Source organism: Gorilla gorilla, chromosome 6 (genome assembly GCF_029281585.2).
Source record: "Gorilla gorilla gorilla isolate KB3781 chromosome 6, NHGRI_mGorGor1-v2.1_pri, whole genome shotgun sequence".
NCBI classification, from domain to species: domain Eukaryota; kingdom Metazoa; phylum Chordata; class Mammalia; order Primates; family Hominidae; genus Gorilla; species Gorilla gorilla.
Window position 1 is genome coordinate 151751326 of NC_073230.2, and position 15971 is coordinate 151767296.

The 15971-nt window shown below is 39.8% G+C and overlaps 2 gene segments (V, D, J or C); both read left to right on the plus strand.

The window, feature by feature from the left end:
* Positions 1-5844: 5844 nt before the first annotated feature.
* On the plus strand, positions 5845-6512 carry LOC134758831 (T cell receptor beta variable 14-like). The segment is given in 2 exon segments: positions 5845-5920; positions 6007-6512. Coding segments are annotated over 2 exon segments (576 nt in total).
* A 4413-nt stretch (positions 6513-10925) lies between these two features.
* LOC134758832 (T cell receptor beta variable 5-5-like) lies at positions 10926-11578 on the plus strand. The segment is given in 2 exon segments: positions 10926-11007; positions 11133-11578. Coding segments are annotated over 2 exon segments (495 nt in total).
* The last annotated feature ends 4393 nt before the right edge of the window (positions 11579-15971 follow it).

The window sequence follows — 15971 nt, forward strand, 5'->3', positions numbered from 1 at the left end:
TGGTACTACTTCTGAAGCAATTCTTCAACCCCATCAGGACCACTAATTGACTTCTCCTGCAAATATTGCACTATATATCATCTCCTCATGTACTATATTCCTTATCCGACTTAGACTATGTGTTCCAAGGTGATTGTGAAATTTTGCATATGTCTTCAGCTCTTTTCTTTTTCTGTTTCTTACCTGGAAAATAAAATGGGGCCTACTCTGTGCCCCTTTCAATGACACAGAGAACATAAAATGTCCCTTACCCTTGTCAAGCAGTATTATAACGATAGAGTGTGTCTTGAGGTCTGTAAGTCCCTCTATGCATATAAAATTATATACTTTTCTTCTATTAAAAGAATTTGTTACCTTTTAATGAGTTCATCAGTTTCATCTTTCAATTATAGTTATACTTTTGACAATTATAGAAGCACTAAAAAAAGTTATGCACCCAGAATGTATGATTCTATCACTTTTATGTGTGTGTGCACTTCACTTCATACGTACAAAAAAAGTTAAAAGAATGCTGAATAGGCATATTTATCCATTCTCTTGTAGGAATGATAAAGATGAACTTCCAAGGGGAAAATATTTTCAAAATAATCCATGGCACATAAAATTATTTAAGAAAAAAATAAATCAATAAATATCCCTATTAAGTTTATATATAGTTTTATATGCTTGGGTAAGGAAGAAAAAAAGTTGTGATATATTTTGCTGGTTATTTGGAGAGATAAAATATAGAAAGAGCAGAAAGAACATGATTAGCTTTGTCTTTGTTTAAAATTTTTGCTTTTTAAATTTGATACACTATTTACCATCAAAATTTAAAACAACACCACTGCTATAAAACAATATACAGACAAGCTAAAAAGAAAAAGGAATTTACTATGTAAAAAAAAAAAAAAGTGAGAGCTTATAGGCAGAGTATTAAGGGGAATTTAAAATTATAAAGACCTGTAAGTTTTCAGAGCGGTATAGGCCTCACAGCTGGAGCTGGGATTTTAATGTCCATATGAAAGAGATGACAGAAAAGAGCCAGAATTACATTGCTTGCCTTAATCCTGGAGCTTCAAAATGCTCCCAGACTTTATAAAGTAAAAGTATTACACCCCAAAGACCCAGAAACGTAATTGGAAACTGGATGTTTGGTCAGGCCTTTGGGTGATAGATAAAAAGGAAAAGTTAGGAGAGAAAAATTGAATCTTCAGACTGTGTCTCACATATGTTTGGAATGAAATATACTCTGCATGGAATGTATACCATATACCCAAAAACTGACAAAAAGTTCCATAACCATTAAAACCCTTGGAGACCCTGGCATTAAGAGATTCAATACGGTTCTGGAGTAAACTTCTGCTTCCAACCAAGATAGATTAACGGGAATTAGATTTAACTTCTTGCTTGAAACAGCTAACACCCCAACCCCCACCCTGTCCCCCTCCACACACACATTCACACAACATGTGGAATAACGGTTGTCAAGACGTTGGAAGTAGGCAACAGAAGACAGTGATCTCTGAGAGATGGAAACAACCAAGCTGAGAACTATGACCGTCTTAATACCTGGAGGGAGTTTCCAGGCCCTGGGCCAGAAAGAGGAATCCAAGCAGAGCTGGGTGATCTCACTGAGCTGAGTCAGAGTTGGAAATACAAGATCAAAGCAGCTAGATTTCACATGACAGGGCAATGAAAAGGCAATTGCTGCACAGAGAGAATCCTGGAGACCTTCCTAGGGTCTCCCTTAACCCTTCAGCTGTGCTGTAAGCAGTACATGTGTGAGGAAACTCCCTAAGGTTGGAGAAAGAGCCACTCAACAAGATTAGAGGAAACAATGCCTGGAGCTCACAAAGGGCTGAGAGTAATATATACATATATTACTCTCATATATATATGTATATTTTTGCAGTGAGAATGGGAAACTTAATAATTCATGGGTCAATCAGTAGAGGTTTCAGATGACTTATGCCTCAGTATAAAAGCAAAATAAGCCCTTCACTAAATAAGCCACATTTGGCTCCTGGCCTATGTGGGTGAGACTTCAAAATATCAAACTGTTTCCGAGTAACTTAAGTCTCAGAGCAAAACTAAAGAATATTTCTAATGTACAAGAATACCTGTTTGGAGATATCAGTATGAATTTATTGTTTTCAAACGTATAGATACAATGGTAAAGAAATGAATACATACCTGTGTGAATAATGGGTTGGTATATATACATGCATTTCATACTTCTGTCCACTTAGAAGACCACTAGTGCCCGGATGTTTGTTACCAAATATTATTCTCCAATTAAAAAAATGAAAGGTGGTTCTAGGACCCTGAGGTAAAAAATACAAGAACGTTGTAACGAGGTGTGCCAAAAAAAAAAAAAAAAGGATGGGACATATCTCAAAAGGACAGAGGAATCAATCTGAAAGAGCTTCCCCAATGACTAAGGCTGGAACAATTTGTAAAAGAAAATTCACAAGTTCACACTGAGAATGAAATGATTAAATAAATAAATAAATAATAAAAAATGTGAGAAAGGACGATCTCTTACTGAAGAATTCCAAATTGCATACGTAGAAGAAACAGAGGGAAATAGAAAAGTCACTGTGACAACACCACTGTGAGTAATTGCCACACATAAAACCCAATAGTGAGTGCTAAAATTAGTGGGTGTAACTAATTTTAATTACTAATTAATAACTAATAACTTTAATAACTAAGAAGAAATGGATCATTTGTACAGTCACAAAGTGTCATCACCAAAATATTAATTAATATGGTGGTTTTAACATATGCCCACACATTCTTTTATACTCATCCCTCTAGATTCCCCTCTCCTGGATTCAGTGGCCTGCCTCTAATGAATAGACACGGGAAATAGAAAAATGGTAACCAAGTGACCAAAGTTAATAAACATGACCCATAATAAGTCTTGTTAACCTCATGTGCATTCTCTTATGATGCAATGTTGTGATGTTATCATGTGACTACATATCTATAATATTCCTCCCCCAAATCTATAATTCCTGTCTAATAATGAGAAAGCATCAGACAAATCCAAATTGAAAGAGATTCTACAAAACACCTGACCAGTAATCTTCAAATGGCAATATCATTAAAAACCAGGAAAGAGCTGCCACAAATTGAAGAACACTAAGAAGATATGACACTTAAATGCAGTATGGGATCCTGGATTAGGTGCTAGGGCAGGAAAAGGTCATTATTAGAAAAACTGGGGAAATCTGAGTACAGTCTTTAGCTTAGTTGTGCCAATGTCAAATTCTTAGTTTGTGTGATGTTAGCACTAGTGGGTATTGGGTGAAGGATATAAAGTCACTTGGTAGTATTGTTATAGCTACAGGACATCAATTCTCCAGCTTTGGGTCACCTGTGTCCTTATCAAGCCAACTTGTGAAGCTGCCGTTAGTTGTCCTTATTCCCCAGTCTTGGAGCTCTCGGTTAGACCTAGAATCAACCACTTCTTCCTCTTGACCTCTGCTTCACTGCATCCTAAACGTGGTGAGGTGGAGGGGTTGTGAGGGAGGCTGAGCAGAAGCCCATCATTCGGAAGCCCATCACTAGAGCTTCTCTGATGGTTCTCTGAGACAGGGGCTCCCTCTGTAGTCTCCTTTTTGCACAATCCCAAGCACGCTGGGCCACACAGACTCCACCAAAGCTAGTTTTGTGAGGAGGCAAATATTGAGGCTCCATTGTGAAGAGAATGTCCATGTCAGATTTAAGTACAAAAGATTAAAGTTGATGCATTACTATTGCAGGAAAATGATACCTGTGAGAATTTCCAAAAGCCAGATTTTGTATTGTGTGGCTGGCTGAGTAATACCCGTCCCCACAAAGACATTCACATCCTAATCCCTGGGATCTGCCTCTGTTACCTTAGATGGTGAGAGTAGACTTTACAGATGTGATGAAGTTAAGGATCTGGAGATAAGGAGATTATTCTGGATTAGCCTGGTGGCCCTTAATGCAATTACATGTGTCCTTATAAGAGATAGCCAGGGGTAGATCAGACACAAATGGAGAAGAGAAGGCAATGTGACCACAGGAGAAGAGATTAGAGTGAGGTGACCACAAGCCAAGGAGTGAGGCAGCCACTAGAAACAGAGGCAAGGAACGAATCCTCTCCTGTAGCCTCCAGGGGGAATATGGTCCTGATGACACCTGGATTTTGGTCCATTGATACTGATTTTGGACTTTTCCAGAACTGTGAGAATAAATCTCTGTCATTGTAAAGCAGCAACTTTGTGGTAATTTTTATAGCAGCCACTCAAAATTAACACACTCCAATAAGTCCAGTTAACCTGAGACTAGGCCAAGAAACTCATGTTCTCATAATATTTTCTGCAAACCTTGCTGTCATGTTTTTATCTGACACCCGTCTCAAACTATAATGAAAGAAAATAATTTTGAGACTTCAATGTCCCCCTGTCTGGGGTGTGCCTTCCCTAGTTCATTGGAAAAGTCTAGTCTCCTTTCAAGATTTTATTCCAGCAGTACCTCCTCTTGAAAGAGTTTTAGGCATTGTTTTATGTTCTCAGTGCACATACTAAAAAGAAAAAAGACAAAGACTCGTGTCTACTTGATGTTTACATTTTTGCGGGGAGGGAGAGACAGAGATAAACAAATAAGTAAGGCATATAGTGTATTAGCAGGTGATACCTGCAATGCAGAAAAGAAAAGGCAGACTAAGGTGAGGGAGACCAGGACTGTCAGAGTAAGGAGCATTGAAATGACAATACATTGTTCAGAGTAGGGCCCAGTGAGGAAGTGACTTTTGAGCAATGATTTCAAGGAGATGAAGGAAAGAGACATGTAGGTATCTGGGGGAAAAGAATTCCAGGCAGAGGGAGGAGCCAGTACAAATGCCCTAAAAAAATATTTTAGGACCAATGAGGAGGCCCATATGACTGAAAAATTAAGGAAGAGAGTGGTAGACTTTACTTCCAAGAGGTAATGGGGCAGGATGGATCATTTAAGACCTTGATGGCCTTAAGTGCTTTGTTGTTTTGTTTTCTTATTCCAAATAAAACTGGGAGCTAGTAGATGATTTGGAGATGAGTGACATGATCTAGCATGTTCTAGAGGGCTGAGTTTGAGAGCTAGTTCAGAAGTAGGTGAAAGCAGGGAGATCAGTTAGGAATCTATTGCAGTAATCCAGGAAAAAGATGATGGTGGCTTTGTCCTGAGGGTTAGCAAAGAAGGTGATGAAAAAATGGATGGATTCTGAGTGTATTTTCATGATAGAGCCAGCTGAATTTGCTAATGGATTGGCTATAGGGTGGGATAGAAAAAGAGGATTTGGGAACCACTCTAAGGTTTTCAGCTGGAAGGCTGTTGGTGGAGTAAAGTTGAGGATAATCTTTCATGTTTTGAGCATGCTGTTTGAGAGTGGTTGGGGGAAAAAGTTGATTGGAGTGCATTAGAGAGATAATGGGAAAAGAGAATTTGGAGGTAAGTATTGATCATTAGCAATAGCAACAATAGCTACCGTAGATTAAAATACCCCACAGTCTATGGGGATGTGATACATGAGGGAAGACAGGGCCAGATGGGATGAGGTAGGATCCAGACATCAGACTCAGGAGCTATGAGTGGTATATATAAGGTTAACACCTAGTCAAATGCATAAACAGGTTGATTTTAATTGATGTCAGTTTTTCTCCATTGCCCCCTCTAGACGCAATCTTCTTCAGAGAACCCTGGCTAGGTCTTCTATGTTTCATGTCCCTAGAGGGAGCTCCTGAGACTGTGGACATTGGCTAATATGCTGATGTCACTGGAGGCCACATCTTACAGGGCCAAGAGACAGATTTGCTTTCCTTTTTCTCATGCTTGTAAGCTCCTTCATCTGGAAACATGATTTACCTGGGTCCTGCCATGGTTTCCAGGCTTCTCAGTTTAGTGTCCTTTTGTCTCCTGGGAGCAAGTGAGTCTTCAGGTAGTTAAATATCTGTGCTGTACCCTATCCCAGTCTATTCATGTCATGTATTCTGTTTTTGTCTCTTCCCACAGAGCACATAGAAGCTGGAGTTACTCAGTTCCCCAGCCACAGCGTAATAGAGAAGGGCCAGACTGTGACTCTGAGATGTGACCCAATTTCTGGACATGATAATCTTTATTGGTATCGACGTGTTATGGGAAAAGAAATAAAATTTCTGTTACATTTTGTGAAAGAGTCTAAACAGGATGAGTCCGGTATGCCCAACAATCGATTCTTAGCTGAAAGGACTGGAGGGACGTATTCTACTCTGAAGGTGCAGCCTGCAGAACTGGAGGATTCTGGAGTTTATTTCTGTGCCAGCAGCCAAGACACAGTGCTTCACAGTCGTGCCCTTGCTGTGCAAAACCATAGCCTTCTCCTCTCAACTCACAGCTGCCCAAAAGGAAGGCTTTCCCTGTGCCTCCTCCCCCAAGGGAGGGGAGATAAAGAACCAGAATTAACTCATGAAATACAAGAGTATTCCAAGAAGATTTGGGTGAAAATACTTGTGGTTTGGGGGATCTCTGAAGTTCTTTAAACAGAACTCAAACTATGTGTTTCTTACATTTATTTTTATTTTTTAAAGTGTATGTTGCCCTGGTTATAAAGCAGACTTCTTGCCTATCTTGCTGCTCTGAAAGGTTTGTGACTCTGACTGTGAGGCCACATCTTTATATCCCTTCTTATAGTGAGAGAAACAAGTCTTTCTGATGAAAATAAAAATAGTGAATAAAAATGCATTTACTACTGGCTTTTAGGATGCTCAATGATGATGCTAGCAATGGTGGCAGTGGTGACGTTGGTAATGGTGGTGATGAGTTTAGGTTGCTTTTGTCTAGCATTTATAAATTTCCAAACACTTTAAAACAATCTCATTTTAGAGTGGAATAGCCAAGTCCATTATCAGAGGTTAATGCTAATTTTCTGTCCACATAGGGTCTGAGTTTTTAATGTAAAAAATATAGTTAGCACTATAAATAGATATCTGTCAGCCGATACAGAACATTTTTTAAGATCACTTCCAGTTGCTGCAATAGGAATATGTATTCCTATTTTTTTCTTTTTTCTTTTTCTTTTTTTTCTTTTTTTGAGACAAAGTCTTGCTCTGTCGCCCAGGCTGGAGTGCAGTGGCAAAATCTCAGCTCACTGCAACTTCTGCCTCCTGGGTTTAAGCGATTCTCCTGCCTCAGCCTCCCAAGTAGCTGGGATTACAGGTGCCTGCCACCATGCCTGGCTATTTGTTGTATTTTTAGTAGAGACGGGATTTCACCATGTTGGCCAGGCTGGTCTTGAAATCCTGACCTCAAGTGATCTGCCCACCTCAGCCTCCCAAAGTGCTGGGATTACAGGTGCGAGCTACTGTACCCAGCCATTTTTTCTTTTTGAGACAGGGTTTCATTCTGTCACCCCGGCTGGAGTGTCATGGCAGTGTGATCACGGCTCACTACAGCCTCGACTTCCTGGGCTCAAGCAGTCCTCCTGCCTCAGGCTCCCTAGTAGATGGGACTATAGGTGTGCATGACCACACCCAGCTAATTTTTGCATTTTTTGTAGGGACAGGTCTCACTATGTTGCCCAGGCTGGTCCTAAACTTCTTGGCTCAAGTGATCTTCCTGCCTTGGCCTCCCAAAATGCTGGGATTATAGGCATGAGACACCATGCCTGGCCTGGAATATGTAATTTTTAATGAGACCTAATGGTATAATACATTCTACCTGGTTCAACTGCCTTCTTTTAATATCTGGATTCCAATATTCTGCTCATGTTTCAGCCATGTTTTTGCAAACAGTCCTGAAATTCACTCTAATAATAAGTTTCATTTTCCCAGTCTGATTGTTATTTAGCACCTCAAATTATTATTGAACTCATATCCTAATCCTGATTAGGCAAATGGATAGTGAGAAAATATTACAAGTGGGCTTGGATTTTAATTTTTTCAAACGATTTAAAACCCACTTTCCTTTTCTAATGATCAAGATCCAATTTTTAGATAATCAGTACTCTCTCTTTCTATGTGGACATGTAATATGAATAGGTATATTGTTTCTGTCACAGGCATCGCAAACTCATATCTTGCTTGAAACTTGTCGATGAACTCCTTTAGTATGACAAGAACAAAGAGAAATAGATTTTTAAAGCATAGCCACATATTGGACATGAGTTTTTATTCAAAATTTCAGCTGCAGAACCCTAACTGGTGCCTTTCCTTTTATTGTGTTATGTAATCCAAGGTCATAATAAGTAACTAAATTATTGATTTATTTTTCCACTCTGTAATCTCTCCATTATATTTAAAAATAGCAGCTATGAAGCAAAACAAGTTCTTGGTGGGTACATTGCCTCAACTCCAAAATCTAACAAGCAGAAGTTTAATTCAATGCTTTGCCATTTCATACTACAGACACCGAATGTTCTATCCTATAAGGGGCACACAGTGGCTCTCTTTATAGTTCTGTTAGCTCAAGTGGTATCTTTATGTACAATTTTTAGAATTTTTTTATTTGTTAATCTTTCTTAAGGTATGATTGACAGAAAAAATTGTATGTATTTAAGGTATACAAGGCGATGTTTTGATATACATATACATTGCAAAATGATTACCACACTCAAGTTAATTAACATATCTATCACCTCACAAAGTTATCTTTGTATGTGTATGTATGGTGAGAATGATCTACTCTCAGAAAATTTCGAGTGTACAATAATCATTAACTATAGTCACCATGCTGTCCATTAGGTCTCCAGAACTTTCGAGCACACTCCAAAACATCAACTTTTATTCTGATTAAGCCTCAAATATGTCTTCTTGTTGCAAATAATAGCTATTTTTAGATTAGCTATAAATAATGAAAAATACTAGCATAAAAGATGGAAAGAATAAATGCAGATAAGGGCTCTAAGGTCTTTACACTTTCCAGGAAGTGATAAAAGCTGCAATTTAAATTATACATGAAGAAGTCAAGGATGGCAACTCCTATAAACAGCTGATACTTCAAACCTGGAATGTCTAGTGCTAAGCAGCCCGGACCCCTGCACCAAGCACACCTCTCTTTGGCATGATAGGAGGATGAGGGATCCAGGTCTTCTCCTCCCATGCTGCCCTTGGCCTTTATGTTTTGCCTTTCATTAGTAAAGCTTCTCCCTTAATTATCACCCTATGACAGGAAATTCATCCTAAGCCTGGACACGTGAGAGATGGTAACTCTGAAGCAGCCCCCTGGGCATGACACCAAATGAGGCCACACCCAGAACAAATTGCAAGAAATAACAAGGTATTTCTTACAGAATCCCTAAGAGAACATGTCTGTCTGCATTTAAGTGTCTAAAGTCATAAATACACAGCATATGATTGGATCAGATGGAACTGAAAGACTTTCAGTGCTTCACGGTGCCCATCACTCTCATTGTCCTGAAGTGGTGTTGGCAGTGGACTCAGTAGGGTGCCGTGAGGATGGTGAGGCTACACACATACGATGCTGACCAAGCTGGCTACACAGATGGGCCAAACTCACCCTGTGATGGTAGACAGAGCTTACCAATGGGGTTCCATGAATGGATAACAGGCATGCTGCTGTAATAATCCCTTCAACCATGATGGAAGTCAGGCAAGACCCAGGCCATGGGAACATTGAAAACAGTCACCTCTAGCCTCAAGTATTTCCTACTGTTTGCCACACTGTGCCTACAAATATCATTTATGATACAGCTTAAAATTTTCATGTTTATGAAAATTATTATCAGCCTTATCCAATCAGATATTTTGAATGAAATCACATTAAAACCATATATTAATTTAAGAACTGGCATCTTCATAATAGTGAGTCTTCTACAGTTTCCTAGACCACTAAAAAATCATGGATTGCTATCTCAGACTTGAAATGGGTGATCCTTATTCTTCTCTCAGTCAGAACAGTGAAAGGTACAGATTCATGGCAGCTAGTCCAGCAAGCTTCTAAAAGTCAACTTCTAATTGTCTACTTTAGGACAAAAAAGAAATAATATCCTTAGGAAGGCCACCATGGAATTCATTCTATCTGAACCATCCTTACATAATATCATTTCTTATAATATGTCCTCAACATCATGCTCTGCATATATTTCTCCACCATCTCTAAAAATCCTCTTAGCCCAGGCCTCCCCAAACTTTAATGTGCATGTAAATTATGACCTTGTTAAAATACAGATTCTAATCCAATCAGTCAGGGTTGGAGCTAAGGTTCCCTGTATTTTGAACAAGAGTCCAAGTGATGCCAAAGCTGCCAGTCCATGGACCACACTAAGCAGCCAAGCTCTAGATGACACCTACAATAATTACAGGTGAAAGGCCCCTCTTCTCAAGTATCATTTTGCACAGTTCCTGGACTAGGTCAGATACAGACCCTACTTACCACATGTATCTCTGTATTCCAAGTATTATGTAATCATCAGTTTTCCTAAATCTAGGCACCAATATTTTAACATATATTTTCATGGTATAAATAGAAATTAATTTTCTATAGTAAATACACAAATACCTAATCACATTCATGCATCTTTAATGTGAGTAGCAAAAAGCCAAGGCACTATCTTAATGGTTATTGAGTGAGACTTTAGCAAATACTATCTTTATGGAGAAACCTCTGGGCTACTTTTTAGGATGTGAGAAAAGTGGGGTAAAGTGAGGAGAACTGGATGAACACGGGACAGAGACAGGGACAGGGGCAAATATGGGGACACCTGTATCAAGGAAGCAGCAAATGATATAGAAAATAAATGTCTGTTCCATCCCTGTTCCAGACAAGCCCATGTACCTGCCAAGTAGGAAGCTGTGTATCACATTGCAACAAGGAATGATCCCGGCCCTGGTAAAGTTAACAGCAACAGTCATCACAGGCAAATCTGCCTATCAGGGACTGGAGACTCTCTAAACTCCCACCTCTCAACCCAGGAATCAGAGCCTGAGACAGACAGATGCTTCATTCCTGTATGGGGTGGTATTCCTGCCATGGGTCCTGGGCTTCTCCACTGGATGGCCCTTTGTCTCCTTGGAACAGGTGAGTACCGGGCAGAAAGGAAATCTTTGAGCAAAGCTATCTTGTCCTCAGTCTGCACCTTTCATTCACAGCAGTAACACTGTTCTCCTTAACTCTGACTCTAAATTTGTCTTCTTTCTCTACAGGTCATGGGGATGCCATGGTCATCCAGAACCCAAGATACCAGGTTACCCAGTTTGGAAAGCCAGTGACCCTGAGTTGTTCTCAGAATCTGAACCATAACATCATGTACTGGTACCAGCAGAAGTCAAGTCAGGCCCCAAAGCTGCTGTTTCACTACTATGACAAAGATTTTAACAATGAAGCAGACACCCCTGATAACTTCCAATCCAGGAGGCCGAACACTTCTTTCTGCTTTCTTGACATCAGCTCACCAGGCCTGGGGGATGCAGCCATGTACCTGTGTGCCACCAGCAGAGACACAGAGCTGCAGTGCTTCCTGCTCTCTGTTCATAAACCTCATTGTTTCCCAGATCCAGGTGCTTTCTCTAGGACTTCTCCCTCACCACCTCTTACAACAATAGGAAGTGGGTTGGTGGCTGTCAATATCTCATCTGTAGACAGAAGTTGAGCACAAACCAATAAAAACCATTGACAGTTATGCCAAGAGTGGAAAAGTGGTTACACATGCCTGGCATTCAGTTGGTGGTATTTTCCCAGGATCACATTTAGAACCCATGCTGTCCTTTTCAGAAGACAAATAAGAACTTTTTCTTTCTTTTTTTCATTGTTTTAATCTAAGTCAGAGGCTTAGAAATATAAGAGGTGATATGTGAAGAATTATGGACACCCAATGTCTATAAAGTCAAGTCTCTGGCATTCGATGAACTCTTATAGGATTTAATCCTCCTGGAGAATCCACATGTTTTTAGCCTAGACCTGGAGCAACTACCTCATTAATGGGAGAATGAAAGCACAAGTATCCTAAGATAAAAATTTCTCAGAGGAAAAACCACATTGGAGAGGAAAAAAGAGAAGACCATACATTAATCTGCTCATATCTGGAGTTGGAGGTACTATTGAGATGACCAAATGGAAACCATAAATACATAAAGAAATGATATTGAAAATAGAGTACATTTGGAGATGAAGATCATGGAGCCATCTGTATAGAAGAGAGTAATAATGTCATTAAGGTGCATAAGAGTACCAGCAAATGTCAATAAGAAAAACTACAGGAGGAAAGAAGATGGGAGATCCTGCTCCCCTTAACAAAGATAAACAAAATGCTGAGTGAGAAATATTGCAACCTCATAAGTTGTCACATGGAAATATGTATTTACAAATTACCTTATAATTAACATCCCTCAATGAGAACGATATTCTGAGAAAAAAGCAGAAAATATAGGTATATGGCTATCTAAAAATGTAAAATTTTGCACATTAAATTAAGATAATCTAGGAAAAATATGACAAGTCCTATTACAAAAGAGCTTTTACAAATTGTTTGCTTTAATGATATTAATAACATAATGATAGCTAACATTTACTAAGCACATATTACATGCTAGACCTTAAGTCTTCTTCACATATATTTATAGTTCATGTTAGTTTTATAACAACCTCAGAAAGTTAATACTATAGTAACCTCACTCATTTATCCATGAGGAAACCGAGACACAGACAAGTAACTAGCCCTTTATCACGTATCTCGTTTGTGGTGGATCCAGGATCAAAATGTAGACAATTTACTGCTGGAGCTCATTCTGTCTTCGGAGTTTACATGGATTCTAAGTCAGACCTTCAAATAGGAAGGTAAATGGTTATAAGCCAGAAGATTTCCACACTCTCACCAACATTGCACTGGCTTTTCTTTGGGTCTTGGCCAGAGGGTGAGCCCTTGTGACTATGCTTCACTGGTTGACTAGCTCTGAGTTGCACCGAGGACCAACATAGAGAAAGACGGTCTTTGGGATAAACCTGGGAGGATGAAGGGTAAAAAATGCAGAACTTAAATCTTGATCCCAAGGGATCATTTAAAGATGAATGAGTCTCCCTTAGAAGATGAGAAATTAAACATAAACTCTTTAACTTGCAGAGGTGCTGAAATGTTTTCCTCAAGTAGCAAACTTTGAATCATGGTTATATGCATGGGAGTGAGCCTATGGGGATGGAACATGGATGAAAAAGTGACAGGATGTTCAGGGGGCAGGTGCGGGCAGAAAATCAGCTGCCTCCAAGAGTGGTGAGAGAAGCAGTAGAGCATCCTTTATCCAGACTAGCGCAACATGCAGTCCAGAAGGCTGTGAGATACGAGGAAAGGGTCACCATAAACTGCAACCTGACTACGTCAAAAATGACACCTGGAATCCGAGAGTGGGTACGTGTGGTGGTATCACAGATATACACCCACCCCATCCCCGCCCAACTGGGAGATAAGAGACTTACAGGTTTAGCACTTTCACCACTGGGACTAGAACCCTGGATTTAGCTAGAGGCTGGCTTAGACCTTTTCTTGGTTCTTCTGTATGAACCACACAATTTAGAACCATACTATTTAGAGATGATCAATTTATACGACCTGCATAAAGCCTGTCTTTCCAGAAGAAGCTCAGGTTCAAAAAAAAAATTGATTTCTCTCTTGTCCTTCTCAATCTTCCCTCCTTCCTTCTTTCCTTTCTTCCTGCCTGCCTGCCTTCCTCATTAAGGATAGACATGAACTAGTCACCTGTATACTCTCTGAGGTATGCTGTTAGTGCTGACAACACATTAGTTCAACCTAGAAAAACTAACCCTGTTTTATTTTATCTGAGAGTCTGAGACCCCTCTTTGATCCTTAAAAACTTGCCAATTTCTTGCCAAGCAAATATGTGCAGGGTTTTAGAGAGCCGTAGGTAACAGAGACAAAATAGAAACAACACACAGACTTTGGAGGCAGAGCCTTTAGATCTCTGAAGCTTGAGGCCCCACTGCTGCTCCAAGCCTGCCTATGGCACCAGGTTCGTCTGCTATGAGTCCCTCTGCCTCCTGAGGGCAGTGAGTCCTGGGCATAGATAGTCTGTCTGCCTTGGGCACTCACACTGTAGTCTGTTTCCACACCTTCCTCTGGTAGTCCAATACTCACCCCCATTTTCCTCTCTAGCCCCTGCTCCTACACTCTAGTCCCACAGACTCTGTGGATATCCTAATCACAGAGACAGAAACAGAGGTGACACTCAGATGTGAGTGAGGAAACTTACAACGCTGTAAACAAGACTCAGGACTTAGACTGCCTACTGATGTTCATTCTTGTGCCATTTGTTCAGCAAATATGTATTTAGGAACTCCTGTATAACAGACATTGTTTCCGGTTCTGGAAATAAGGTAATAAACAAACCAGAGAGACTTGTTTTAAACTCCTGGAAGTTATAAACCAAAGAGATGTACATGATGAGAACAATACCACTCTGGATAAGAAGGAACCTGTTACCTTAACACTGGCCAGTGCAAACCCAGTCTGGCAGACATCTGTGATCCTCTAGACTTGTAAGGAATCCTATAGCTGTATAGCTCTTTGCATTTAAGGGCAAAACTAGACAAGACAGAACCTCACTCTCATGAATCCATGCCCTAAGAAAGAGAAGAAACTTCCCTCATAGGAACACTGGTGCAGTCTCGCAGTTTTCTTATCAAGTAGGAAAATTAGAACTGCTAAAACTTTGTGCCAGAATTTAAGACAAATAAATTGCCTGGATCATGCATTATTTACAATTATATTTACAATTATATACAGATTATATTTTCCCTAATATAAATCTGTTGATGAACCACTTATGTGGCATATAAATAGGACTTATTAAAAAGTTAGATGTGGTGCTTCAGAAGATATATTAAAATTATTAGAGTCTGACTTACATTTTTAACAGTAATACAAAATATAAAGTACCACAGCCTTGTTCAGAAGAAACAGGATTTCTGAAATCCACCAGAATAGCTTTCTAAAAGCCAGTATCTTATGGCCTTTAGTGGGCTGAAATACTTATAATGATGGATTGGAAAAATGGATGTTTGAGTGCATAAGGTTCACGAGTATAAGAAGCAATTGGTACCTCCTAACTATAGATTGTCAGTTTCAGAGGATGAGAATGAACGTGTCCTCATCCTCGTTTTAATTTTGAAAGACAATGCAGATATCCCTACTATGGAATCATTTTTTACATCACCACCTATAGAGATTAACAACACTAGATGTTTCCAGCTTCCTAAGAGGCCAAGAAGTATTAACCCAAGGTCAGATTCAGGTAATTGATCATGACTCATGAATTTTCAGAGATCCACAATGGTTGTTTCTAAATTTTCAGCAGTTATGTCTTTTTCTCTGGGGAGAGGGTATTCAAAGCTCCTCGTGAGGCCATTCTGGACTACTTCTCCCCTCCGGCCCCCTGCCCATAAAACAGTTTACAGAAATAGGTGTCCAGACCGTGGGCTGTAGTTCACCAACTCCTGCTCTAGCCTAATTTTGTCTCATTACTAGAGCATGGCCATTCTGTGGATGCCAGTGAAGCCTTTCTGGGGTTTCTCTCCAATGCCTTGTAAAGCTTTTTCCTACACAGACACAGTTTACTGTTTAGCCAAAAAATTAAGATAATTCCTTCAGACATCTGGAGTTCTTGTGCAGCTTTCTCCTCTCTGGTGGTCTTTCCTTAAAAATTCTAGCTGCCTCAGCCCCTGCTGATTTTGTAACCTGTTTCCGCAACTCAAAATTTGCCATGCTCTGTTGCTCTCTTCCCCACTGTGTATGTGCAGAAATTGTCCCCATGTTTTGGTGTTTTGGCAGAATCCCAGTCCTGTGCTGTCTGCTTTCCAGTGGCTGAATACAATTGTTTCACATATTCTCTTAATTTGTGTTACTTGTATAGAGCAGGATGCTAAAGGCAATTGGATTCTACAAAGTGATCACGTCACAGAGAAGCCGCCAATAGAGGTGGAGAGAGCCACACAGATAGCCAGCTGCCTGTGCTGCCTGCTCTTCCCCTAATTCTGCC